This window comes from Sminthopsis crassicaudata, chromosome 4 (genome assembly GCF_048593235.1).
Source record: "Sminthopsis crassicaudata isolate SCR6 chromosome 4, ASM4859323v1, whole genome shotgun sequence".
NCBI classification, from domain to species: domain Eukaryota; kingdom Metazoa; phylum Chordata; class Mammalia; order Dasyuromorphia; family Dasyuridae; genus Sminthopsis; species Sminthopsis crassicaudata.
This window is the reverse complement of record NC_133620.1, coordinates 453,613,624-453,639,591: the sequence shown is the minus strand read 5'-3', so window position 1 is coordinate 453,639,591 and position 25,968 is coordinate 453,613,624. Positions and strand designations below refer to the sequence as shown.

The 25,968-nt window shown below is 40.1% G+C and overlaps 1 protein-coding gene across 1 annotated transcript in view; it reads right to left on the bottom strand.

Annotated features, from left to right (window-relative positions):
* The window catches only part of ABR (ABR activator of RhoGEF and GTPase), a gene marked incomplete in the record, with an annotated part of 275,581 nt that overhangs the window by 218,627 nt on the left and 30,986 nt on the right, over positions 1 to 25,968 (bottom strand). Inside the window, 1 exon segment of the mRNA XM_074263806.1 lies at positions 11,732 to 11,800. Coding sequence (XP_074119907.1) covers positions 11,732 to 11,800 — 69 coding nt within the window.

Below are 25,968 nucleotides of genomic sequence, written 5' to 3'. Positions count from 1 at the left end.
CCCAAACCTCATCATTTCCATCTCCACATCTCTAATTCCACACAGACAGTCTCCATCCCTGTTCAGGCCCTTCTTAGCTCTGACCTGGACTGTTCTCAGATTAATCCTTCACATCGTTGACAAAGTAATCTTCCCAATATGTAATTATGACCAAGTCCTTACTCAACAAACCATAGCAGCTTCTTATCTAGGATCAAAATCAAACTCTATTACATTTAGAGTTCTTCTCAGCCTAGCCCCATCCTGCCTTTCCAGACTTACCACACATGACACCACTCCCCACATTCTACAATCTATCTGTGCTGCCTTCCCAGAAGCCACCCTAGAAGTAATAAGTGGTACTGAGCTGAGCTCTGGACTTGCAGTCAAGAAGAGCCGAGTTCAAATCTAGCCTCAGATACTTTTTAGTTGGTGACCCTGGGGAAATCTTTTAGCCTCTGTTTGCCTCAGTTTCCTCAACTGTAGAATGGAAACAACAGCATCAACTCCCAGGTTTGTCATAAGTATAAAAAGAGATATTTGTGAAGTGCTTAGCACAGTCTCTGGCACATAGTAGATGCTTAATAAATGCTTGTTTCCTTCCTTCATTCATTCAGCTCAAGCATCACATTCTGCATGAGGTCCTTTTGGGCTCTTGGAGGTGCCAGTTAGTGCTTTGCTCTCCTTCCAAGGTTGCCTGTTATCTGCACCATAAATATTTGTATTTAGCTGTTTATGTGCATGCTGTCTGCCCCCATTAGGGCAAGGATGATTTGATTTTTTCTTTTTATCTCTAGCACAGTGTTTGGCACATGGAGGGTCTTTTTCCTGTTTTTTTTTTCTCTCTCCAATGGTTTTTCCCTTTTGCTCTGATTTTTCTCTGCCAACATGATTCATAAAGTAATGTGTATAAAAATACATTTTTAAAAATAATAAAAAATTTTAAAAAGTGACTTGCCCAGAATCACACAGTAAATGTCTGAGGGTCACATTTGAACTCGATCTCCTCCAATCTGGGCCAAGTGCTCTGCAATATGGCACCACCTAGCTGCCCAAACAAGAAGTAAACATTGATTCATAGGCTCACAGACCTACAGTTAGAAGTAACCTGTGGTGCCATCTAATCCAATCCCCTCGTTTTACAACCGAGTCCTAGAGAGGTTCCAGTGGTTTATCCAACCTTATTCAGGGAGTAGGGGAGGCAGGACTTACACCCGAGTGCTCTGACTCCAGAACCAATGGAGTCACTAATGCTTTACGTTGCACTATTTTTGCCCACACACATTCACCTGAAAAATCATAATCAAAAGACTGTTGAATAAAGTAATGAGAACAGCTCCAAATGAATGATGGGCTGCCTGAGAGGTAGTGAGCTCCCCTCCTCCCAGGGGCTCTTCAAGTACGTGGCTGACAAAAATTAAAATACAAAGTAAGAAAGAAAGAGATAAAATGAAGTCATCAAGTGTATGATTTGGGGGGTATTTCTATTTAGGTATAGGTTGGTCTTTATGGCTTTCAACCTCCCTTCCAGAGCTGGGATTTTCCAGTTCCAGTTCCATTTTGGTCTCTAGCTCTGGGGTAATCTTTTGGGTGGAGAAGCTCTGGACCCTGTCTCAGGATCATGTATTGAATGCATAAAAATAGAATTACAAATAAAACCAATTAATTATATTGAAATAACAGTTATTAAAAAGGCAGTTAGATATCACAATAGATAGAGTCAGGAAGACTCATCTTCATGAGTTCAAATGCAGCTTCAAACACCTCCTAGTTGTATGAGCCTGAGCAAGTCACTTAACCCTTTTTGCCTCAGTTTCTTCATCTGTAAAATGAGCTGGAAAAGGAAATGGCAAATCACTGCAGCATCTTTGTCAAGAAAAGCCCAAATGAGGTTACCAAGAGTGCGACGTGATTAAATGACTGAAAATACTCAACAACCACACAATTATCAAAATTTATATCTATACATACACATATATACATGCATATGTATGCATGCACACACACACACACACACACACACACACACACACACACACACATGTTCCTAGACCTTAAGTTAAGACTTTGATCTGGAAGTTGACGGATAAAATGAAGCAACCATGTGGGCAAGGCGATAAGGCTGATAGAAATCGGGTAGCAGAGCTCCTTCCTCCGCCACACTTTAATCGGGCCTCAGGGATTAGCCACAGAACTGGGGAGGGGGAAAGCTGCAACTCTGGGGAGCCTTCCCTCTCTCCTCTACATCAAAGCTCTGGGTTTTGAACTCCTTTTTCCCTCAGAGAGAATTCATCCCTCTTTCCCGGCAGGTTTTGGAGCATTTGCTTATCTGAATAGGCTCATTCCCCTCCAGAATGCTCTGTGTCTTCACCCTGAGAAGCCTCAGCTCCTCCAATTAGCTCAATTTCATCAGTATTTCTTGTGGCCAGGGGTTCCAAACTGGTTTTTTGGAAAGCACTCCTATCACTGAAAACATTTTTGAGTATGTTCCCCCAATATGTATTTACTTATGCATGCATTACTCCATTAATAAATCCTGATGTTATACTCCCTATACAAAAATAAAAAGGAAAAAAAATGAGATGAAAATGAGATGATAATTGATCCTAAAATTAACGGGAAGGTCTGAGAATAGTAGCAAGGACAATAAGGACCTATGCTTTAGAAAAATCACTTTGACAGCTGTGTGAAGGCTAGACGGAGTGGGAAGACCCTTGAGACAGGGAGACCAATTAGTAAGCTATCACAATAACCCAGGTGAGAGGTGCTAAGGGCATGACTTGAGTGGGGTCCCTTGTGTGAGTGGAGAAAGGGGGACAGATGTCAGAGATGTGAAGATGGAAAAGTCAAGATCTGGCAGCTGTCAGGATGGTACTAAGGTTGCCTACTTGGGTGACTAGAAGGATGATGATGTACTTGACCGAAAGAGGGAAATTCAGAAGAAGGATCAGATTAGAGGGAAAGATAATGTAACAAGAGCTGAGATGCAGATCGCCACCCACTAACCATGTGAGATTCACTGTGAACCACATGTGGGAGTGGGGCTCTTGCCCCCAATTGCAGAACCCGACAGCCAGGACATGATGTGGAGGAAGGTTTGCTGGAATGGGAAGGGGGAATTTCAGACTGCACTTAATACTGTTGAATGCTCAAATAATGATTAAGTTCTAACTCCATAAAATAGTCTTTTCTTTTTTGGAGAGCAAACGCTCACAGATAGACACCCTCTAGTCCCTCTTAAGAAATTTAGAATTGATTGCATGATATGGGAGACATTGGTACAGGACCACCCACTATGGTGTGCCCGCCCTCATGAGAAAAGATGCTGTATTCTCTGAACAAAGCTCAGAGAATTAGCCCAGAAGAAACTCAAGATGTACAGAGTCAGAAAAGCCACCCCAAATATTCGTATGGACTCTTTGTGCCCAACCTGTAGCAAAACATTTTCTGAGCTCATATTCTGATCAGCCACAGTCAGACACACTAACTTGATTTTAACATAGTGAGGTCATTTGGTCCTCTTCAAGAGCAAAGGACAACAACCAACTAGGTGCTAACTACCGTGGGGAAACACAAAAGGTCCAAAAGGGAAGCTGGGAGCCTTGATGGGGGAAGAACAGGGCCGTGGAGTTGGGGAGTGCCAAGGGATAGGGTTAAGTGTGGCTGTAATAAAGACCAAGCCCTTGACTGCATCAAGGATCTGACCCATTCTTACCTCCCTCTGATTAACTGATTCCACATTGGGGTCAGGCCATGGGCCCCGACTTTGTAGACCACTATGATCTTCTTTTGTCCTTTCCCAGTGTTTGAGGCTTGGATTCAGCTTCCTCTCTACTCTGAAATTGGGATGAATATCAGTAAAATATTCTTTTTTTAAGCTTTGACTTCTTTTTATTTTATTTTTTAATTTATGGAATAAAACTTCTATAACATAGTGTAAGAAAAAATATGATTGCACATGAAATTGTAAATCTGTGATGGGCAACTTATTATTCTTTTCAAATATACAACAGTAATTATATAAATTTGCTTGTTCTGCTTCCCTTCCTGCCTCTGCCCTGCCCCAGAGACAGCTTAATTTTACACAAATGTGTGTGTGTGTGTTATGTATATATCTATGTGTATACAGATACACACACACACACACATATATATGCTCAGTAAAATATTCTTTTAAAAGATTGCTGACTTTTTATGGTAGAAAAGAACTGGGAACAAAATAAATACCCCTAATGTGGGGAATGATTAAATATTGTTGTATAAAGATATAATAGGTTATCACTTCACGAAAAGAAATAATAAATATCATGAATTTGGAAATGACACAGAGACATATGACTGATAGAGAGTAAGATAAGCAGAACCAGGAAAATAAACTGAACAATGACAATAATAGTGGGAAAAAGCCAAAAAATTGAACTGTATGCTGCAAAATTGTAATTAGCCTTGACCCCATTAAAGAAAAGATAAGAAAATGCATCCTCCTCCCTTCTTTGCAAAAATAGGTGAGGAATAGTGCATATGCTTTCAAACATGTTGATGTATTAATTAGTTTTATTCAATTGCCTTTTTTTTCTTTTTTAACTTTTTTTTTTAAACAAAGGATGTTTCTCTAGAGAGAATGGGAGAAGGGTATACTGGGGGAAAAGAATTATAAAAATGAAAAATAATAATAATAATAAGATTTGAAATTTTAAAAACTGAACTGAATTATTAAAATTCACTAGGCTTCAGTCCTCAAAACCCAAGTAGCAGCATGCTTAAGTCTAAGGTCAAGGTTCTGAAAGAATTTGGGGGACAGTGAGGTGATCACTGTTCTTTCCATTTGCATAGTTACTGTCATTGCATATATTGTTCCCAATATTCTATCTCCTTCATTCTGCATCAGTTCTTCTACATCTTCCCAAGCTTTTCCTCTGCAGATTCTCTCTCTCTCTTCCTTCCTTCCTTCCTTCCTTCCTTCCTTCCTTCCTTCCTTCCTTCCTTCCTTCCTTCCTTCCTTCCTTCCTTCCTTCCTTCCTTCCTTCCTTCCTTCCTTCCTTCCTTCCTCCTTTCCTTCCTTCCTTCCCTTTTTTCTTTTTTTGCTGAGGCAATTGTGGTTAAGTGACTTGCCTAGGGTCACACAGCTAGGAAGTTGTTAAGTATTTGAGACCAGATATGAACTCAGGTCCTCCTGACTTCAGGGCTGGTGTTCTATCCACTGTACCACCTAGCTGTCCCAGATTCATTGTTTCTTAAATTTTTTTTTCTTAAGAAAAACTTTTAAAAAAAGTCACCATTCTATATTAAAGAATACTTTCCAGTTATTTGTCCCCATTTCAAAGCAAATAGGAGACCCAGTCCAAGCTTCATTTTCCAAAGGATAATCTAACAAAAGAAGGCTCATTCTCAGAGTATAAAGGTATGTAAAACAGCATTCTGGGTTGTCAATGATTCCTAGTTCTACCCACAACTTCTAGGGGTAGGGGCAGGACCATATTTGCCAACTCCAGATCTGTCTCCAACAACTAGGTTTGACTTCCTAGTTACCAAATCTAACTCCTTATCTCGGACATTCCCCAAAGAGTCTGAACTCCCCCCCCCAACTCACGATGGTCAGATGAAACTCTTCCTACTTTGAAACAGAAGGTCAAAGTCTGATTCTCAGCTTCTACCCAGAAATGGAGGACAGATCAGAGATGCTGAAAAAGGGGACTCCACTGAGCATCTTGATAATGCTCAGTTCTCCTTCTCCTCCCATTAAGAACAAAACAATCAGGTCAAACTCTCCCAGCTTAGAATAAGATCGAGATCTGGTTTTCAGCTTCCACCCAGAGAAGAAGAGATACTAAGTAAGAAGGAAAAGCTTAAATAAGCATCTCCCTAGCCTACAGCAGCATCACAATTCAAGCTGTTATATAGAGACCATCTTGATGTCTCTTCCCTTGCCAGCCAGAGGCAGCCAGACCATTGGAGCCTAAGTTCTCTAATTATTGATACAAACATTTTACAGGAAGTTAGTTCAGAATCTACATGAGATGCAGCTCTATCAGGGAACTCCAAGATCTCACCACGGGGAGGAGCCAGAAAATAACTGCATGGAAGGCTTGGCTTTTTTTCTCTAGGGGAAAAAAAAAAAAAAAGAAGAATGAAGACAGAAGGAAGAGGAGAAGGTTTGAAATAGATGTTGCCATACTGAATATTCATAATTTCCAAGCCACACAGAGAGAAAGGACTTCAAAACAGAGATACCCCGCAGAAGAAATCAAAACCAGGTGAAAAAAGGGTGAGGCGATTGTGTCAACCACCATCCCCATCTGCTACTATATGTTCAAAGATACTCAGCAAGGCTACCCAAAGTGTTTCTATCTCAGTACTCATTCAGTGATAAAGCAAGATAGTAAAATGGTAAAAACATTTTTTAAAAAAAAAACCCTGACATTTCACTTCCCTAGGCCTCAGTTTCCCCATCTATAAAAAGGCAGGGGAGATTAATTAAATGGCCTTTTCTAACACTAGAATTAAGATCTTATGACCTCTCTAAATTGCAGTTTCCTCAATCTGTTGCCCAGATCTTATTATTTCTACTTACGTGTCTCTCACACGGTCACCCCACCCTCATCACCTCTCAGTTGAATGGTTGCAGGTCTCTGATTCAACTTTCTCCCCACTCCATTCTATCCTCCACTTGGCTGTTAAAGTGACTTTTCACCAGCATAGGTCTAACCGCATTCTCCACTACTCAATCACCTCTAGTCCCTCATACTTCCAGAATTAACAAAGTTCCCACCCACCCACATACATCTATATTTAAAGCTCTTTATAACCTCTTCCTACCCCTTTATTATTCCTTATACTTTCCTCCCTCTACCTACTCTGGAGTCTAGATCCAGCAGTAGCCAGCAGGACTTTCTCTACCACCCCAAAGGAAGCTCTTCACTTTGGAAGCTCCCTCAGCTCCTTCTCACTGTGGAAGTACTTTCTGCTGGTGCAGCCTCACCTTCCGATTAGCTGGCTCTTCCAGAGCCAAGAAAAAGAAGTCTTTATCCCTCTGCTGACTCAGTGCCAGAAGATTTTCCCAGTCAAGTGCCCCTTTTCAGCTCCCTTTTAGTACTGCCTTCCCCCATTAGAAAATAATCTCCTTGAGAGCAGAATTGTCTTTTCTACACTTATCTGTAGTCTCCAGGCTTAGCATAGTGTCCTATTTGGGGTTTTCTTGGCAAAGGAAATGGGGTGATTTGCCATTTCCTTTTCCAAATCATGTTATAGATAAGGAAACTGAAACACACAGAGTTAAGTGACTGACTGAAAGTCACATGGCTAGTGTCTGAGTCCAGATTTGATCTCGGGAAGTCTTTCAGGTTCTCTACCCACCGCACTGCCCAGCTACTCTCTTAGTAAGAGCTTAATCAGTGCTTGTTGACTGACTGACCCATCTCTAGGCCTTGGCAGGAGTGTCCCACATGCCAGGATGTTCCATCTCCTCACCTCAGCCTTGGCTTCCTTCAAAACTTAGCTCAACTACGCCTCCCCTAGGAGTCCTCTCAAGATCTTAATGGTACTTTCCTTTTCCTCTCCTTTCCTTTTTCTTCTCTTTCTCCCTCTCTCCCTACCTTCCTCTCATTTTCTATATCTATATATATATATGTTTTTGTGTATATACACACATTTACATACATAGGATATATATGTATAACTATAGTATACGTGGATATATGTGTATATGCATGTATATATATATACACACACACACACACACACACACACACACACACACACATACTCAAGGTGCTATATACACATACACATACACACACACATAGAGTGTACTTACTTATTTACATATTCTTTCCCCTATTTCCCTGGGGGAAGGGATGATTTTTGCTTTTTTTTTTTTTCCCCATCTCCAGTGCTTAGCACAGTGTCTAGGCACTTCATAAACACTTAATTAGATGGCCTTTAAGGTCTCTTACAAATGAGATTTTGTTAATTTTTTTATTAAAAGTCTTAATAATTAATGCCTGGGCTCATAGAGTTCCAGATTTAAAGCTAGAAGAGGACTCAGAGGCCATTCAATGCAACTCTCTCATTTTACAGATGAAGAAACTGAGGCACGAGTAGTTGGGGATTTTTCCCAGTGTCACATAGATAGTAGGTATCTAAAGGAGAATTCAAATTTGGGTCTAATTATTACATCATCTCACTTTAAATCACTAGGCACAGGGAATGTCAAGTCAGGGAGATTGTGGGTAAATCACTCTCTGGGCCTCAGTTTCCTCATGTGTTTAATGAAGGGGAGGGTGGCTTCTGTCTAGAAATCCCTGGCTAACTAACTGCCGAGAAGCTGCTGAGCCCCTCCCTTCCCCACAAAGCCCTCCCTTTCCTGAGTCCTCACACTCTATTCTATCCAACTAGGAAGGATAGTGTGGGGATGCTCCTGACCTTGACCTACTTGGACACACTTAGACACCCTGGTAGCAAAGCTGAAGCCTGGGCAGATGAGATGGGGAACCAAGGAAGCCTCACTGCTCCCCCTATGGAGCCCAGGAAGAGAGAAGAAAGGCAGGCAGTTATTGGGGAGCCTCAGCAGCATCAAAGGCAAACTCCTGACCTTTGGCCTTTCTTGGTCTTGGTTTCCTTATCTATAAAAACAGAGGGAGGAGAGCTAAATGACTTCTAAAGTCCCTTCTAACTAACAAGAACTCAGAGGACTGAACAGGAAGCTGAGAACCACGTTCTTAATGGAGGGAGGTGGGCAAAAGGGCCTCTTCCTTCCTCTGTGCTGTCTATATATATATATATCTATATATACATATATGTATATATAGATATATAGATATATATATATATATATACACACACACACACAATTAATATGAGGGGGTACAGGTGGAGGGAAATAAGCATTTATTAAGAGTCTACTATGTGCCAGGCATTAAAGTCTTAAATGCCTTACAAATATCTCATTTGATCACAACAATCCAGGCAGGTATCACCATTTTACAGATGAGGAAACTGAGGCAAACAGTACTTAAGTGACTTTAGCTACTAAGTATCTGAGGCTAGATTGGAACTCATCTTCCTTTCTCCTGGGCTATCCAGTTGCCTGGGTGCAATAATAAGATGATAGAGGGTAACAGAGAGCAATCCCATTTTACAAATGAGAAAACTGAGGCAGACAGCAGTTAAGTGACTTCAGCTACTAAAGCGTCTGAGGCTGGAATGGAACTTGTCTTCCTACCTCCAGGCCCAGAGCTCATAGCATCACTTTAGGGAAACTGAGTTGGAGAGAGGCTACCTAAAGTCACTGTATTAAACGCAGGCTGGAAGTGAACCCTGGTTTTCTTGAGTCTGCCTGAGCCCAGCCCTCCAGCAGCTATGGTGGTTCTAAGGCAAAGGGAAGAGAAAGAAGGGAAGAAAATACCTTCTTCCTGTCACCGAACACTTCTGGACTCCTTCAGAGGCCCATGAGGATTCTGGGCTGTTAGTGGGGTTGTAAATCCCCATCTCCCCCTGGCAAGTGCTGCAAAACACTATCCAAGATGGACAATCCAGATGGGGCCAGCAACAGGTGACACAAGACTCCTGTCAGGGTAAATTCAAGCCTCCCAGAAGCCCTGGGCAGGCTCCCAAGCAGGATAAGCAGATCTCTGGGGCAAGCCAGACAAGGGCTTCAGGGTTGTAATGATGGGAACTGATAGCCTGGAGGAGAAAGGCAGGGTGCCTTCCAGACAGCTAGTTAAGCCAATCTTTTCAACAGGTTCATATTCCCCAGCTCTCAGCCAGCAGGCCTCCCGGCCAAGGTGCAGGCTGCCAAAGGACGCAGCTGCTCTGTGACGGCGCTCCCTGCCAGGCTTGCCAGGGGCCTGCACTCTAGCCCAGGGATGCCATGATAACGACAACAGCTATACCAAAACTTGGTGATGAAGCTTGGAACAAATGGTTGTCACATGAGCTTGCAGAAACAGAGGAGGTCATGCTATTAATACAAGACAAGTCACTGCTGCCAGAAATTACAAATAAGTTATCCTTACTTAAGAAGCCCAGGCTGATGGATTGATGGAGCATCAATCCATATAGTAACACAGTGGAAACGGTAGCAGGACGCAATAATACCATGTTGACTTAAGCAGTTAATCAAGTCTTTTGTTTTCATACCATCTATTTTTACTATTTTGCCCCTCTCCTCCCTCTCCCCTCCCAAGGAACCTTCCCTTATAACAAAGAGTAAGATTTTAAAAATAAAAACAAATACTACTTTAGAAAAAAATTATCAACACGATGAAAAAGTCTGGTGTGATATACGGCGTCCCATATTCATAGTTCTCTACCTCTGCAAAGAAGGGTTGCTGCTTGTATCTCTTCTTTGGAACCAAGACGGGCCGTTATCATTTCACAGCATCCAGTTTCTTTTTATTATTTCTAGTCTTTCCATTTACTTTTTTTGTATCCATTTTTCTAGTTCTCCTTACTTCACTTTGCATCTGTTATTACAAGTCTTCCCAGGCTTTTCTGTGTTTACTACATCTTGATCGTTTCTTAGAGTGCAGTCGTATCCGTGATATTCTGGTGCGAGGCTCTTTTAGCCATTTCCTACTTGATAGGCATCTACTTTGCTTTGAGGTCTTTACCACAATAAACAATATTGCTGTAAGTGTCTTTTTAGCACTGACCGCCTTGGTTCGATGCTCAGCAGTGACACCTCTGGATGTTGTCTCTGATTTCGACAGGGATGACAAGCAGGCTTATTAATTTCAAGACCAGATAAAACAAAAGTGTCAGGGATAGAATGTTCCAATCTTCCAATTTGTCAGGGAGTTTTATATGAATAATCTCTCTAATACTGAGAATCACAACCAATACATGCTTGCCCGTCTTATGGAGATCAGAGCTAGGATCTCCCATAAATCCTTGGCAGGGACTGATCTCCTATGCTGGTAGCATTCCTATATATGCTCCTGCCATTGCATGGATCCCATCTTGTAACCTATCAATTACATAAATGAGCCATTTTCATGTTCTCTCCTCTCTCTTGATTTCTTTCCTTCTCTCTCCCTCTCTCTGTCTGTCCCCCCCTCTCTCTCCCTTCCTCCATCTCTTTCTGACCCTCTATCTGTCTCTCTCTGTCTCTGATTGTATGTCTGTCTCTGTCTGTCTCTCTTCTCTCTGTCTTTCTGCCTCTGTCTCTGTCTGTCTCTCTCTCCCTCTCCCTCCTCTGTGTCTGTCTGTGTGCACGTGTCTCTGTGTGTCTGCTTGTCTGTCTGTCTGTCTCTCTGTCATGATTCTCCTGCATAATTCCTCCTTGGTAATAATGCAGCCTGCTCATATGCATCATGCATCTCTCCAACTGACACCTTAGATTACACTATGGAAAAATCTCATTCAGGAATTGAATGTTCTGAAAAATTAGAATGAACCAAACAAAGGATCAACTTTGTATCTTAAAATAACATCCTCGACATGACTCTTCTCCAGCTATTCTGTTCTATGACTCTAGCTATACAACACAACGAAACAAATATTAATTTTTTTTAAGGACAGGTCTTTGATGCACAAAGATTGGTGACATTAAATGAACTGGACATTTTCCCAATTGTTCCTCGCCTGCTGCTCAATTGGAGGCCCACTTCATTATCCATTTGCATCATTTGTCCCAGATAAATGCCCTGACAGCCCTCCTCACTCCTTTGACCATCATTCCTGTTTCCAAGCTAATGTTGCAGCCTGATTATACAGAATCCCCTTTAACACACAGTGGGCCAGCCAAACTGACCTGGTGACTTCTTTATAAATAACGCTCCATCTTCCGTGTCAGGAGTTTTGCAATAGTTGTTTCCAGCACCTTGAAAAGCATGAGAGTCAAGGATGAGAGAAGGTATCTCAGACTTCCTTCAAAGTCCATTTCAAACACAACTTGCACATCTTTTCTTGATCCCCTCAGAACCAGTATGATTCCCCTCAGATTACCTCGCATATGGGTCATATCAATTTGTATCTGCCTATACATACATTTGATTAACATGTTGCCTCCCTTGGTTATATTGTTAGCTATTGTTTTTGCAGCCCCAACACTGAGCACAGTCTCTGACACGTACAAGGCATTTAATAATGTTTGCTGATTGGGCAGCTAGGTGGAACAGTAAATACAGCAAGAGCCTTGAAGTCAGGAGGACCTGAGTTCAAATTTGACCTCAGACATTTAATATTTCCTGGCTGTGTGACCCTGGGCAAGTCACTTATCCCAATTACCGCAGCAAAAAAAAAGTTGTTGATTAACTGATTTTTAAAAAATCATAATCTAGATATAAGCATGCCTCTTTCACTTGGTTCTTCCTAGGTGGACAGTTAGGACCAACTCGTTTGAACTCCTTTATATTTATCAATGCAATTCATTAATAGCATCCTTCCTATTATTTTTCTCTCCAACACATATCCCAACTATAAGGCAGAGAAATTAAATCCTGAAACCTATAGGTCTGAACCATTTCTATAACACTTGGGTAACAGAAGATATGTGTTAAGGCTTTGAATATTAATGGCTAATAGAAAGTATACTAATGATTTCATTCACTCATTTTGAGGCAATCAGGGTTAAGTGATTTGTCCAGGGCCTCACAGCTAGTGTCAAGTGTTTGAGACCATATTTGCAGTGTTTCTGACCCCAGGATCAATGCTCTATCCACTGCCCCTACACTAGTGATTTTAACAACATCAGTGGCTCACCATTCAGAAGTTCTTTGAGACTCATATAAGATAATATATGCAAGACACTTTGAAAATCTTAAAAGTTCCTTACACATTTCAGCTATTATCATTATAGTTATTATTTATCTTAGACATAAGGAAACTAAGCTTCTGCTACTCATTACCAATATGACAGTGACCTTCTTTTAAGCCTCAAATTTCCTCTTTGGTAAAATGAGGGTAACTAGGTAATCTCTAAAGTCTCTTTCGTGCTGAACTTCAGCGTCTTAGAGGTTCAGAGAGTTGAAAACACTTGCCTACATTACACAGCTAGAACAGACTGTGACTGAACAGAAACCTAAACCCAAGTCTTTTTGACTCCAAATTCAAGTATCATTTCATTATACCTCCTAGCTTCTTTTACTCCTTTGTTATCTGAAGTGAATTGAGCACTGGATCTGGAACCAGAGAACCAGGATTCAAATCCCATCCACTTATTTACCTCTAAGCTATGTCTTTTTACCTCTTGAACCTGCTCCTTCCTTTGCAAATGAGAAGGTTGGATTAGCTGACCTCAAAGATCCGTTCTAGTTTTTACTCTATGAAGTTATATGTGCAGAATTCAGTCTCACAGATCCAAAACTGGGACCAATTCAAAAGAATCTGGTTACATGGGGCAGCTAGATAATGCATTAGATAGAGCACCAGCCCTGAAGTCGGGAGGACCTAAGTTAAAATCTGGTCTCAGACACTTAACACTTCCTAGCTGTGTGGCCCTGGGCGAGTCACTTAACTCCAACTGTCTCAGGAAAAAAAATAATTTGGTTACATGCCTAGTATCCTGTCAAGTCTAGTATCATCCCCCAGCATAGAGCTTGAGGACATCATTTAGGAAGTCTCAGTAGTATTCTTCTTATCATACTTAGATATTAAGATGGCCTCTCTTCTGTTCATATGCTGCAAATCAAAAGAACCCACGTGTCTCCATATTAACAGAAAACCTCTAAATCCGTTTTTAGCAACATTTCCTGATCAAGAGGAATGCCCAACTTTTTTAGCATTATTTCTAAAGCATTGATAGGCATCTCACGTCCAGTATAGAATGGTATAACACTGAATTTTCCCCATATTAGCCCTCTGTAAATGATGCCTAAAAGTGTAATGATCCTATTATTGCAGGGAAAGAGTTTTCCCAATGGGAAGATCAACCTTATTCACGGGTCCTTGGATAAAAGTCCCCTTGATCAAACTATGCCAATGGTACAAAGAGTGGAGAAGGTTTCAGGAGACCCAAGCTCTAGGGCAGATCCTGCCACTCACTAACAGTGAAACTCTGAGCAAGTGACTTCCTCTTTCTGGGCCTCAATTTCCTCCCTTATAAAGTAAAAGAGTCGGAGACAATGTTATCGAAACATCTTGCCTTTGGATTCTAGAAACTAGAATCACAGCCTCCAGCCTTGATTTCATCTTAACTGGCTTTGAGAAAAATGTTCCCCTTTGCAAAAAGGAAGCTCCCCACGTGAAAGAAAATAGGAAACTCATCTTTCCCCCTCTCTTGCAGGTTTCAATATTAGTCTATGTGAACCAGTTTAATTTTGGTTCTAATTTATTTTTATCTTCCAATTTTTTGATTATGAACTTGATAAACATTAACAATCATGAACATTTCAAAATAGAAAAAATGGAAAAGAAGAACTGTGTATGGAACTGCAAACTTTCATTTTATGGAGTTCTTTAAAAGGCAACATAGTATGGTGGACAGAAAGCTGGCTTTCAAGCTGGGAAGACCTGGGCCCACATTCTACCGTTGACACATGCTTGATGTGTGGTACTGACTAACTCCCTAAATGCTCCAGCCAACTCTCTTAAGACTATAAAGCTGCAGAGATGGCTCAGACATGTGTTGGGGGTGATGGAAAGAAAGGGGCTCCTCATCTGAGAGTTCCATATACTATAATGAAGTCACAAGTCCAGTCCCCATCTATAGATTCATTTTAACAATGATAACAAAATAACATTGCTTGTCTCCGTCCTGCCCATAATTTCCTTCAGCTCTCTTTGCTGTCTAAATTTTGTGTTGACACTTTTTTTCCTTTTATTTATTTGTTTGTTTGTTTGCTTATTTCTGCATCATTGCCCTTCTTTCCATTGCAGAATAAAGGACTGAGAGCTAGACATTTTTACAGATTTTTTGACAGATAGGAGTTCTGAGCTCTGAAAGGTTAGGTTGTTTTCATATGAACTAAGTGGAAGACCCAGGATTTGAAGCTAGGTTCTTGGATACCAAATCCTGCACACCAGTTTTCCTTTACAACAAATAAGCAGAGCCAAGCAAAACAAACGCACACGTTGACCTCATCTAAAATTGTACGTGTGCATCCTGTGTCTCCAGGCTATCATGCTCTCAGGATGGGGGGTCTGTTTCCTCATTGATTTTCAGAGATCACGGTAGGTCTTTCTTTTGATCACACTTCTGAAGTCTTTGAAGGGTGCTATCTTTTACATTATTTGGTCATCCTGACAATTGTTCTCCAGTGAATCAGCTCTTCACAGTTGAGTCGGGTGGGGGTTGGGGGGAGGACTGACTTAGATGAAGAGGCGGAGTACCTTTCTACCATCTGGCCAGCTCCCAGCAGGGGTCTTCTCCATAGCGACAGGGCTGGTGGGGGAAGGGGAGGAAGGAGGGGAGAAAGGATGGGGTCTGTATCCTCTCCCCAGATCATTTCAATATGAAATACCAAGCAACCACATCAACAAAAGTTAGCTCATTCTTAAGCTGCCAGCCATGGGGTGAGCCTGGGGGCCAGGAGGTAGGGGGGAGCAGACACAGACCAGGGCGGAAGCCAATGGAGCTCTGCTTGCAGAGGAGCCCAGGCGCTGGGTGGAAGGAGGTTAGGTTTCGGTGGTTTAGGCCTTACTGCAATTACAATGCTAATCTATTCATAGGCCCCAGGCGCAGCGTCTATGAAATCGTCTGGAAGGCAGTTTGTTCTTTGTATCAGAGCAGGGGGGGAACAGTCCTCTCCACCCAGGGGACAGCAATGTAGCCACCAGTTAAGATTCAGGCGTTGTTAGGGCCGGCGGGACCTTGGAGAGCGCTGAGTCGAAGGCCCCTCGTGTTACAGACACCCAGAGAGGGGACAAGAGTCGTCCAAGAGCACCACAAGGCAGTGGCGGGGTGCTCCTGGAGGCCACTGCAGTGCTAGTTCTGAGACTAGTGCTAAACAGAAAATGCTGGTTCTCTTCTTCCTCTCCTTTTTATGAGGAACTCTTATTTTCCAGCTCTCTCAGGACCCACTGAGACACATAGAATGGAAAGAAACAAAGCCACAGATTTAGACCTGGAAGAGGCCTGATAAATCAAATTCAAGCCTCTCATTTTACATAAGAGGAAACTGAGTCTGGGTTAGGGGAAACTAGGTGGCCAGCAGAGAGAGGACTGGTCCTAGAGTAGGTTATTCTTGAGTTGAAATCTGCCCTTAGATGCAAGAATTTTAACTCCACTGCTTATTAAAAAAATAAAAAAGGAAACTGAGGTCTGGGGATTCACTCAGTCAACATAAACTTACCAAGTTACAGGCACTGTGCTCAAGCCAAACTACGTCTCTGCCCACAAAGTTCCCATTCTAACAGGGAAAACAACGCTTTAAAATTTGACATTTGGGGTATAAATGGAAGGTAGTTTAGGAGGAAGGGCATTAGCAATTGAGAGGGAAGAGGACTGGCTAGCTGCAAGGTGGGGTTTGAGTTCAGTTTTGAAGGAAGTTAGGGAGGAGGTGAAGCTTGAGAGCGAGCTCAGCGGGAGAGCAGTCAGAGCCGGGTGCTGGTGGGCGCCAAGCAGGCTGGTAGAGCCAGCTTGGGTAAGATGTAGAGGGAAAGGAGGTGGAAGAAAGTAAAGGCCCAGATGGGAAAGGCTTTAAAACCAAATAGGGGGGTTTGTATTGGGTTTTCAAGGGAACAGGGAGCCTGTTAGTCTTCCCTTGCTAGCAAATTCCTCAGGAGAGAACGTTCAGGCAATGTTCATCACTCTATCCACTACACCACACTGTCAGAGGCCCAAATTGAAAGGGCCCCTCTATTTCTTACTCTGTGTCACCTTAGGCAAGTCATTTAGCTCCTCTAAGTTCTGTTTCCTCATTTGTAAAATACATGTTGAGATCAGACTAAATGCCCTCTAAACCCATGAATCTATAAATTTAGATCTAGGTCACATCAGAAATGTTACTATACAGACCAATGGGTATAAAGGAGAACAACAATGAACGGAGGTTGTTGTTCAATCGTGTCCAATTCTTTGTGACTGCATTTAAGTTTTCTTGGCCGAGATTCCAGAGTGGTTTGTCATTTCCTTTTCCAGCCCATTTCATAGCTGAGGAAACTGAGGCAAACAGGGCTAAGTGACTTGTTCATGGTCACAAAGTAAATCCCAGATTTGAGGCCAGATTACTGACTTTTGGCCCTTTACTCTATCCACTGAACCACCTAGCTGCTCCTAGGCAAAGTCCAAGGATCTGATTGAAATCCTTCATCTGTAACTAAACTATATTATCCTGGAGAAATTATAACCTCTCTCTATCGTTCAGTTCCTTTCTCTGTAAAATGAGGAGGTTGGATTAGATCAGGGGTTCTCAAACTACTGCCTGGCAGCTTGCCGGGTTATGGCAAATGGGCTGAGAGACGGAGACAAGAGTGTGAGCTTTTGTTTTTACTATAGTCAGTCCTCCAACAGTCTGAGGGACAGTGAATTGGCCCCCTATTTAAAAAGTTTGAGGACCTCGGGATTAGATCAAGAGCCCTTATCTAGCCTACAGACCCCCAGGGAGTCTATAGATAGAGTTCAAGGTATCTGTGAAGGGAGGAAAGGAGAAAGGAAGAGAGGAAAGGAGGAAAAGAGAAAAGGAAGGGAGGAAAGAAAAGGAAGGGAGGAAAGGAGAGAGGAAGGAAGGAAAGGAGAAAAGGAAGGAAGAAAAGGAGGGAAGGAAGGAAGGGAGAAAGGAAAAAAAAAAGCATTTATTTAATACATGCTGGGCATTGTGCTAAGTTGTTTATAAATATTCTCTCGTTTTATCTTTATAACAACCTTAGGAGCTTAAATGATATTTTTATCCCAATTTTACCAATTGAGAAAAATAAATCAGATAGAAGTTGTGACTAGCCTAGAAGGGGAAAAAACCCAACCAATTAATCTTTGGTTTTCTTTCTAATCATGTGTTTTATCTTACGCATTAAAAAAAAATGATTCTGAGAAAGGATCCTTAAGCTTCCTCACAATGTCAAAGGGGTCCAGAGCACATGGAGTTTAACTAACCCTGGACTAGATGCCTCTGACATCCCACCAAGGTTCTCCAAATGCCTTCATGATTGTTTGTTTAGTTTTTTCATCTAGGTAGAAAGGCTGGACCTATTCACCTCCATGCAAGGCTTTGCAAGTCAAGGAAGGGAATGGAGGTAAATGAGCCTCCAATGCTGGGTCACAGGCTTATTAAGACAATATGGTCACCAGTGGGTCACTAATGGCATGGAGAAGAAACTAATTTTTTCCCCCTAGAGCAATGCTGAATAAACGGATCCCTTAGTGCAAAGGAATGCCACTGAATTCTGACTCTACTGATATGTCTTTGTTAATTTCTACATTGCATATCTTTGTAGATAATCCTCAACTTTCAATAAATTGCTTTAACTACTACATAGTTCTTGTAATTGCTCCTTTTTGATGATCTATTTTCTGCATGATGTGATTTTTACCATGTTCATTTTTTAAAAATTTTGTTCACTAGATTTTCTGCTCTCTTCTTTTTCATCACGTTAGTTAAAGATGTATTGATTTTGTTTGGCTTTTCAAAAAAAAACAGCTTTTAGTTTTTTATGTTCCAACATATTTATTTCTCCTGTAATTTTAAAGATTTCCTCTTTTAATCTTAGTTTGACTTTATTTATTGATTTTTAAAAATTTAAATTGTACATTCAATATACTTACCAGCCCTTTTTCTATCTTGTTAATATAAGTTCTCAAGGACATGATTTCACTTTGAGGATGATTTTAGTTGCATCACAGGAATTTTGGTAAGTTGCGTCATCATTATCATTTTATTCCATGATTGTTTCTATTTGTTCTTTGACCTACCTTAGTGACTTTGGTCCTATCATTTGACCTCTCTGTTTTACAGTCCCCTCACCTGCAAATGTAAAAGGGGCATAGGAGGAATCTTTAAAATTCCTTCCAGTTGGATCAATTAGCATTTATTAAGTGCCTACTGTATACCTGGCATTTGCTAAAGACTAGGAATACTGAAAAAGGCAAAAGCAAACAAAAAACTCACCTCAATCTCTGCTTTCAAAGAGAAAACTCACAGGCCAGCTTAAGATCTGAAGAGTACAATCTTCTGTAATAAAGATATGGGTGTCATTTGTCCCTGACAGGAGGACAGGAGACTAAGCCTACTGTGATTTTAGAGGCTTCAGTGATCTGACTAGCGGATCTTTGAATCTAAAGCTTGAAATACCCTTATTGATGTGGTTGGGTCAATTCAATGAATACATGAAAAATTTCCCAGAATTCCTGGTGCCATCCAATCACAGAGAACAAGTAAATACAACAGGTTGATTTGCCTGAAGCTCACCAACTCTCAGCTTTATTGGATTCTTCTTTTGTATCTTAATCATTATTTCATTAAAAATAGATTAATTCAGTTTAATATATATTATTTTCCTCAATTCCATGTAAAAACAACTTTAGCATTTATTTTTTAAAAGTTTGAATTCCAAGTTCTCTCCCCTCCAAATGTGAGGACAAGCAATTATTAAATTGCTTGTCTTCACATTTGGAGGGGAAAACACATTTCTAAAACATAGATTGATTCAACATAGAATAGAGACCTACTATGTGACAAGGAATTGAATCAGGTCTTAGAAATCTCCAAGTGGATTTGTGACGTCACCAACTCAGGAATTCCATCTAATAATGCAAACTGCCACCCATATGTGCTTGCCCCAAACAGTTTGACCCTTGTCCAAACTCTCTCCAAGGGAAGGAACCAGAGTTCACCTGTGCTGACAGCCTTCCTCCCCTTCTCCCCACATCATGAGAGTACCAATCAGATACTCTGGAGGTCCCTTACATTTATCACATAATCAGCTCATCTTTTCTTCCTTTCATACAATTCCTAAAGGGTTTCCTTTACTCCTGTTCTCAACTATTCCTTCTTAAGTACAGCCTGCTCACACTCACCAAGTTCATCACCTTTTCCCTCTGTGGGATACTAAACATACTCTGCATGGTACATCATGGATGCTTAATAAATCCTTCTGCCTCTGACATTCATCTTTCATTCTTCAGAGAAAATTGGGTTCCTCACCAGAAAAAATATCAGCATTCATGGGATATTCGAGGTCAATAAAAGAGCTCCAGTTTCCTGAACTCCAACCAGCCCCTTCTCTCCCTTTTTTCTTTTTTTTTCCCCCTTGAGACAATTGGGGTTAAGTGACTTGCCCAGGGTCACACAGCCAGGAAGTGTTAAGTGTCTGAGACAAGATTTGGACTCAGGTCCCCCTGAATTCAAGGCTGGTGCTCTATCCACTGAGTCACCTAGCTGCCCCCTCTCTCCCTTCTTTTCAACTCTGGGGCCACCTTGTTGTCCATGTGAATTGCTTTTCCCAGGTAGATATTCCAGTTGGACAAACTCAAGGCCCAGAAGTTCTGAATTTTGGTGTGTGATGGACCCCTGGAACAGTCTGGAAAAAAACAATAGATCTCTCAAAAAGAATGTTTTTAAATACACAGGATTACAAAGGGTACCAATCATTCTGAAATACAGTAGCAGAAATTTAAAAAAACAAACAAACAACAACAACAACAAAAAAGTTTATTCCAGTACTCCAGGTTAAGAGCTCCTGGGTCGGCTTTAAAGCACCCACTCAAATGCACATTCAAACTTCTTCATTCATTTTGGCTTGGGGTAAAAGTTTTTTTGTTGTTGTTGTTTTGTTTTGTTTTAAATAATGTAGTTTCTTCCACTAAAAACCTCCAAAGCCTCAGAAATGGTGCACACCCCACACACGTCTATACCATCCCATACACCATTTTATAGAAGACAAATCAATTTCAAAGAGGGGAAAGTGCATGCCCAAAGATGCAAAGCTAAGTTAGTATCTACCAGCAATCTCCAGATCACGGCTCCTTCCAGAGGGAAACACTAAATGAATAACTAATAACTAATCAACTAATAATCACTTAGCTACAATTGGCCAAGGAGTTAGTAACTTAGAACCTCTCAAGCTATCACACTGTAGCCAGGTAGGCTACAGTACTAACAGTTGTTCTTGCTATTCAGGAAGCTAGGGGTTGCAGTGGATAGAACACCAGTTGTAGGTCAAGAGGATCTGAGTTCAAATCCTGCCTCAGACAATTCTGTGATCCTGGGCAAGTCACTTAACCCTGCTTGCTTCAGTTTCCTCATCTGTCAGGATGAGCTGGAGAAGGAAATGGTGATCAGGTGTCCTTGCAAGAAAACCCCAAATGGGATCGTGAGGAGTCCAGATCACTAATCAACTGAAAAACAACAGTGACTTCCCCCAAAGTCACAAAAATTCTTAATAGCAGAGTTAAGATTTGAATCTAGATCAAAAGATCACAATCTAAAGATGGAAGCTACCTCAGAGGCCATCTAGTCCAAGCTCATATTTTTAACCTTTTTTATTTTCAAAACACATGCATGGATAATTTTTCAACATTGATCCTTGTATAACCTTGTATTCCAAAATTTCCCCTTCTTCCCCCCTACCCCCTCCCCTAGATGGCAAGAAATCCAATATAGGTTATACATGTTAAAATATATGTTAAATCCAATAAATATGTAAACATATTTATACAATTATCTTGCTGCATAAGAAAATTTTAAAAATTGAAAATGAGGGAGCAGCTAAGTGGCACAGTGGATAGAGCACCAGCCCTGAAGTCAGGAGGATCTGAGTTCAAATCTGGTCTCAGACACTTAACACTTCCCAGCTGTGTGACCCTGGGCAAGTCACTTAACCCCAGCCTCAGGGGGAAAAAAAAAGAATGAAAATAAGAAAAAAATGCAAACAAATAACAAAAAGAGTGAAAATACTGCATTGTGATCCCCACTCAGTTCCCACAGCCCTAAGTCTAGAATTCTAAAATACAGAAACAATAATTAATCACAAAACTTCAATCTATGTTGGAGAACTAGAGATAAATCTGCTTTCTATTCCTCATATTTAGGGAAATAGAGGCATCAATTACACCATAAGACCAAGGAGGGCAGTATGACACAGAAGCAAGAATACCGAGATTGATGCAGCTTTGAATCCTAATTCCCACATTTACCATTTGTGCAAATCATTTAATCTCAGTTTTCTCACATGTAATATGAGGATAATAAAAAATGCTTCATTGGACTGGTATGAGATCAGGGAATGATTCATTTGTTTGTTTTAGTATCCTCAGCACCCACACCCTATTGGGTGCTTATTTATTTATGGATGCTTAATTAAATGCTTGTTGATTAATTCATTCTGTTCCTGGTCCCATCACTTATAAATCACCTATTTTGTGCCTTCATTTCTCCATCTGTAAAATGGGGAATTATTCTTATTTCACATGAAAGAATGTCAGGATTATGACATGAAAGTATTTATGAAAAGAAGTTTTCAAAATCACATTAGGGCTTGGAAAGAATCAAGCACAAAAAAGGGAGAGATAATGCCCCTTTGTGCTCTTCCCAGTTCTAAAATTTATTCTAATCCATTTAGGACAGAAGTATGCTGATAGCGGTTCTCCTGAAAGTGGCCAAAAGGGTCTTTTCATGAGAAAAGGTGAAAAATGGGTATTCCTTCACACTTTTTTCAAGAGTTTTTATTTTTCTATAGATTGCTGAGCTTGGAATAAATAACCCATTATCATTTATGGAGCTCCTGCTATCATCAGTGAAAGTAACAGTCAGCATTTTGCAAAACCTGTTTTTATCCAGAGCCAATTAAAGATGGCAGGGGAAAATCTGGATTCTTGAAATCTTCCCCTCCTCCACAGGGAAAAAAATATTCATAATAAACACACACACACACACACACACACACACATATATATACACATACATACACACATACATATATGTATATATCTATGTATGTGTATGTATATGCATATATATAATGTTATATATATGTACATATATGTGTATATATAAAATGTGTGTGTATGTTTAGAAAGGGCGGGGAGGGAAGGGGAACCACTGGAAAATAAAGGCTAGTTTTCCCCATGTTTCTGTAAACAATAACTTAATAATACTTTTTAATCAATCAAGCAAGATCAATTAAGCACCTACTTGTGCCAGGCATTGTGCTAAGTACTGGGATCAAGAAACATTAAGTACTATGTACAAGGCACTGAGCTAGGCTCTGGAGACACAAAGACAGAAATAAAAAACCAAAGTCTAGGTCCTTTATTTATTTATTTATTTGTTTGTTTGTTTATTTATTTATTTATTTATTTGTTTGTTTGTTTGTTTGTTTATTCAGGAGCGGTGGGGGAAGGGAAGATATATTGGTACACAAAGAAGTAAATAAATAAAACCTATTTATACAATATAAGAAAATTACTACTTCAACAACAATACTCTATGATGATCAGTTCTGATGGACTTGGCCCTCTTCAACAATGAGATGAACCAAATCAGTTCCAATAGAGCAGTAAGGAACTGAACCAGTTACGCCCAGCGAAAGAAGTCTGGGAGATGACTATGAACCACTACATAGAATTCCCAATCCTTCTAATTTTGTCCGCCTGAATTTTTTATTTCCTTCACAGGCTAATTGTACACTATTTCAAAGTCCGATTCTTTTTGTTCAGCAAAACAACTGTTTGGTCGTGTATACATATATTGTATTTAATTTATACTCTAACATATTTAACATGTATTGGTCGACCTGCCATCTGGGTGGGGGGGGGAAGGAGGGGAAAAATTGGAAAAAAAAAGTTTTGGCAATTGTCAATGTTGTAAAATTACCCATGCAAATATCTAGTAAATAAAAACTATTATTATTTTTAAAAAATTACTTTTTAAAAAAATTAAATTCACTGATATCTTGTTTTATCTTCCCAATATCTTTTCCTTCCTTTCACTGACAAAGTCATTTCTCCTAACTAAAAGAAAAAGCATTTAGTCAAACTAGCCAAAATGTATTCCACATCTGTAGCCACTCTCTACCCCCCATCCTGCCCCACTCCTGGCCTTTTTGCTGAGGGAAAGAGGTAAATTTATTTTATCTTCCAATCTTCCAGACAAATTTAGGTATTATAAATATATAGCATTCAGATTTGTTTTTTGTTTTGGAAAAAATACAAAAGTATTAAAAAAATTTAAGTACAATGTAAGTAAAAATACTTACACTGTAATAACCTTTAAGCATACTGTTTTCTTGGCTCTGTTGTCTTCACTCTTCATCAGTCCACATATGTTACCTTGTGCTTTATTATAATGTGAATTCTTTATATTTATTATTCCTTATGCATCAATAGGGTCCAATATTATTACACCACAATTTATTTAAGAATTCCTCATCAATATGCATCTACTTTATTTCCAGTTTTTGGCTCTTACCAAAAAGACAGCTATGGATATTTTGTTGTAGTATGTATCTCTCTGGGACTCATACTTAGCTGGAAGATCTATAGATCAAAGACTATAGGCATTTATCACTTTCTTAGCTTAATTCTTAGTTGCTTCCTAGAGTAGTTGGGTCACTGTACAACTCCACCAACAATGTATTTGTGTGCTTTTCTTTCCTCAATTCTTCCAAAATTAACTATTTCTATCTTTTTCATCTTTGCCAAATTACTGGGCAAAACATAAAACTCAGGAGTTTCATTTTAAACAACCTTTTATATGGCCAAAGGTTTGCAGTTATTTTGAGAATTGTTTCTATCTTCTTTCTGACCACTTGTCAATTGAGGGAATTAATGCTCTTAGTTTTAATTTTCTTTAGTTAATCTTTTATATATCTTGACTATCAGACCATTAAAGGAGGCAGCTAGGTAGATGGGAGTCAGAAACACCTCTTCCTGAGTTCAAATCTGGCCCCATGTGTGTCCTGGGTAAGTCCTATTTAATCTTGTTTACTTCAGTTTCCTCAGCTATCAAATGAGATGGAGATGGAAATGACAAACCACTCTAGTACCTCCACCAAGAAACCCCAAATAGGGTCACAATGAGTCAAACATGACTGAATAATGACTGAACAAAATAATAGGAAGCCTCAGGGTAAGGTGACATGATCAGACCTATGATTTTTTGGCCACTTAGAGGAGGGAGAGTCTGTAGCCTGGGAGACCAATCAGAAGAAGGTGATAAGGTGTATACCAGAGGCAGCCATGACAGTAGAAAGAGAAGACCTAGAGGAATCATGGCTGACAAGGAGATGGAAGTAGGAGAGCTCCGAAGCAGGGTTCTGTTAAAATGATATAAGTTCTATTTTCAGCATGTTAAGTTTTAAATGCCTACAAGAATCCAATTTGATAAGTTATGGTACATGAAAGAAATGGAATATTATTGTTCTATAAAAAAATGAACAAGCTGATTATAGAAAGGCCTGGAAAGATTTACATGAACTGATGCTGAGCAAAACAAGCAGAACCAGGAATACATTATACACAGAAACAGCAAGATTATACGATAATCAAATATGGTAGACTTGATTCTTCTCAGCAGTTCAGTGATCCAAGGCACTCACAATAAACTTGGGATAGAAAACACCATCTGCATTTAGGAGAGAGAACTATGTAGACTGAATGGAAATCAACATATGTTATGTTCAATTTTTTTTTCTTTTTCTTCCTTTTTTTCCTCTTGTGGTTTTTCCCTTTTGTTCTGATTTTTCTCTCCCAACATAATTCATAAGAAATGTGTATTTTAAAAAAAAATTAAGGTATGTGTATAACCAAAAAAAAAAAAACAAGAAAAAAAAGAATCAAATTTGAGGTGTTCAAAAGGCTATATCTCAAGAGAGGGATTAGAGCTGGGGAGATTGTTTGAGATCAGTCTAACAATTAGGGAGAAGAAAGAGGGATCAAGAAAGGGGGCTGGACAATGCACTGGAGGAAACCAGACATGAGGTTGGAAAGCCTTCAAAGCTATTTAACTGTCTAGATACTTTTCTTTTGGCCTTTCAATACAATGGGGACCAAGGGTTAAGCAAAACCCCTCAGAAATAGATTATTTGTTGCTGTCAATTTTTCTAACCACTCTATCTATGCATACTCTCCTAGGAGAACCCATTGGGGTCGGGCCTGCTTCTTAACAGGGCATAGAA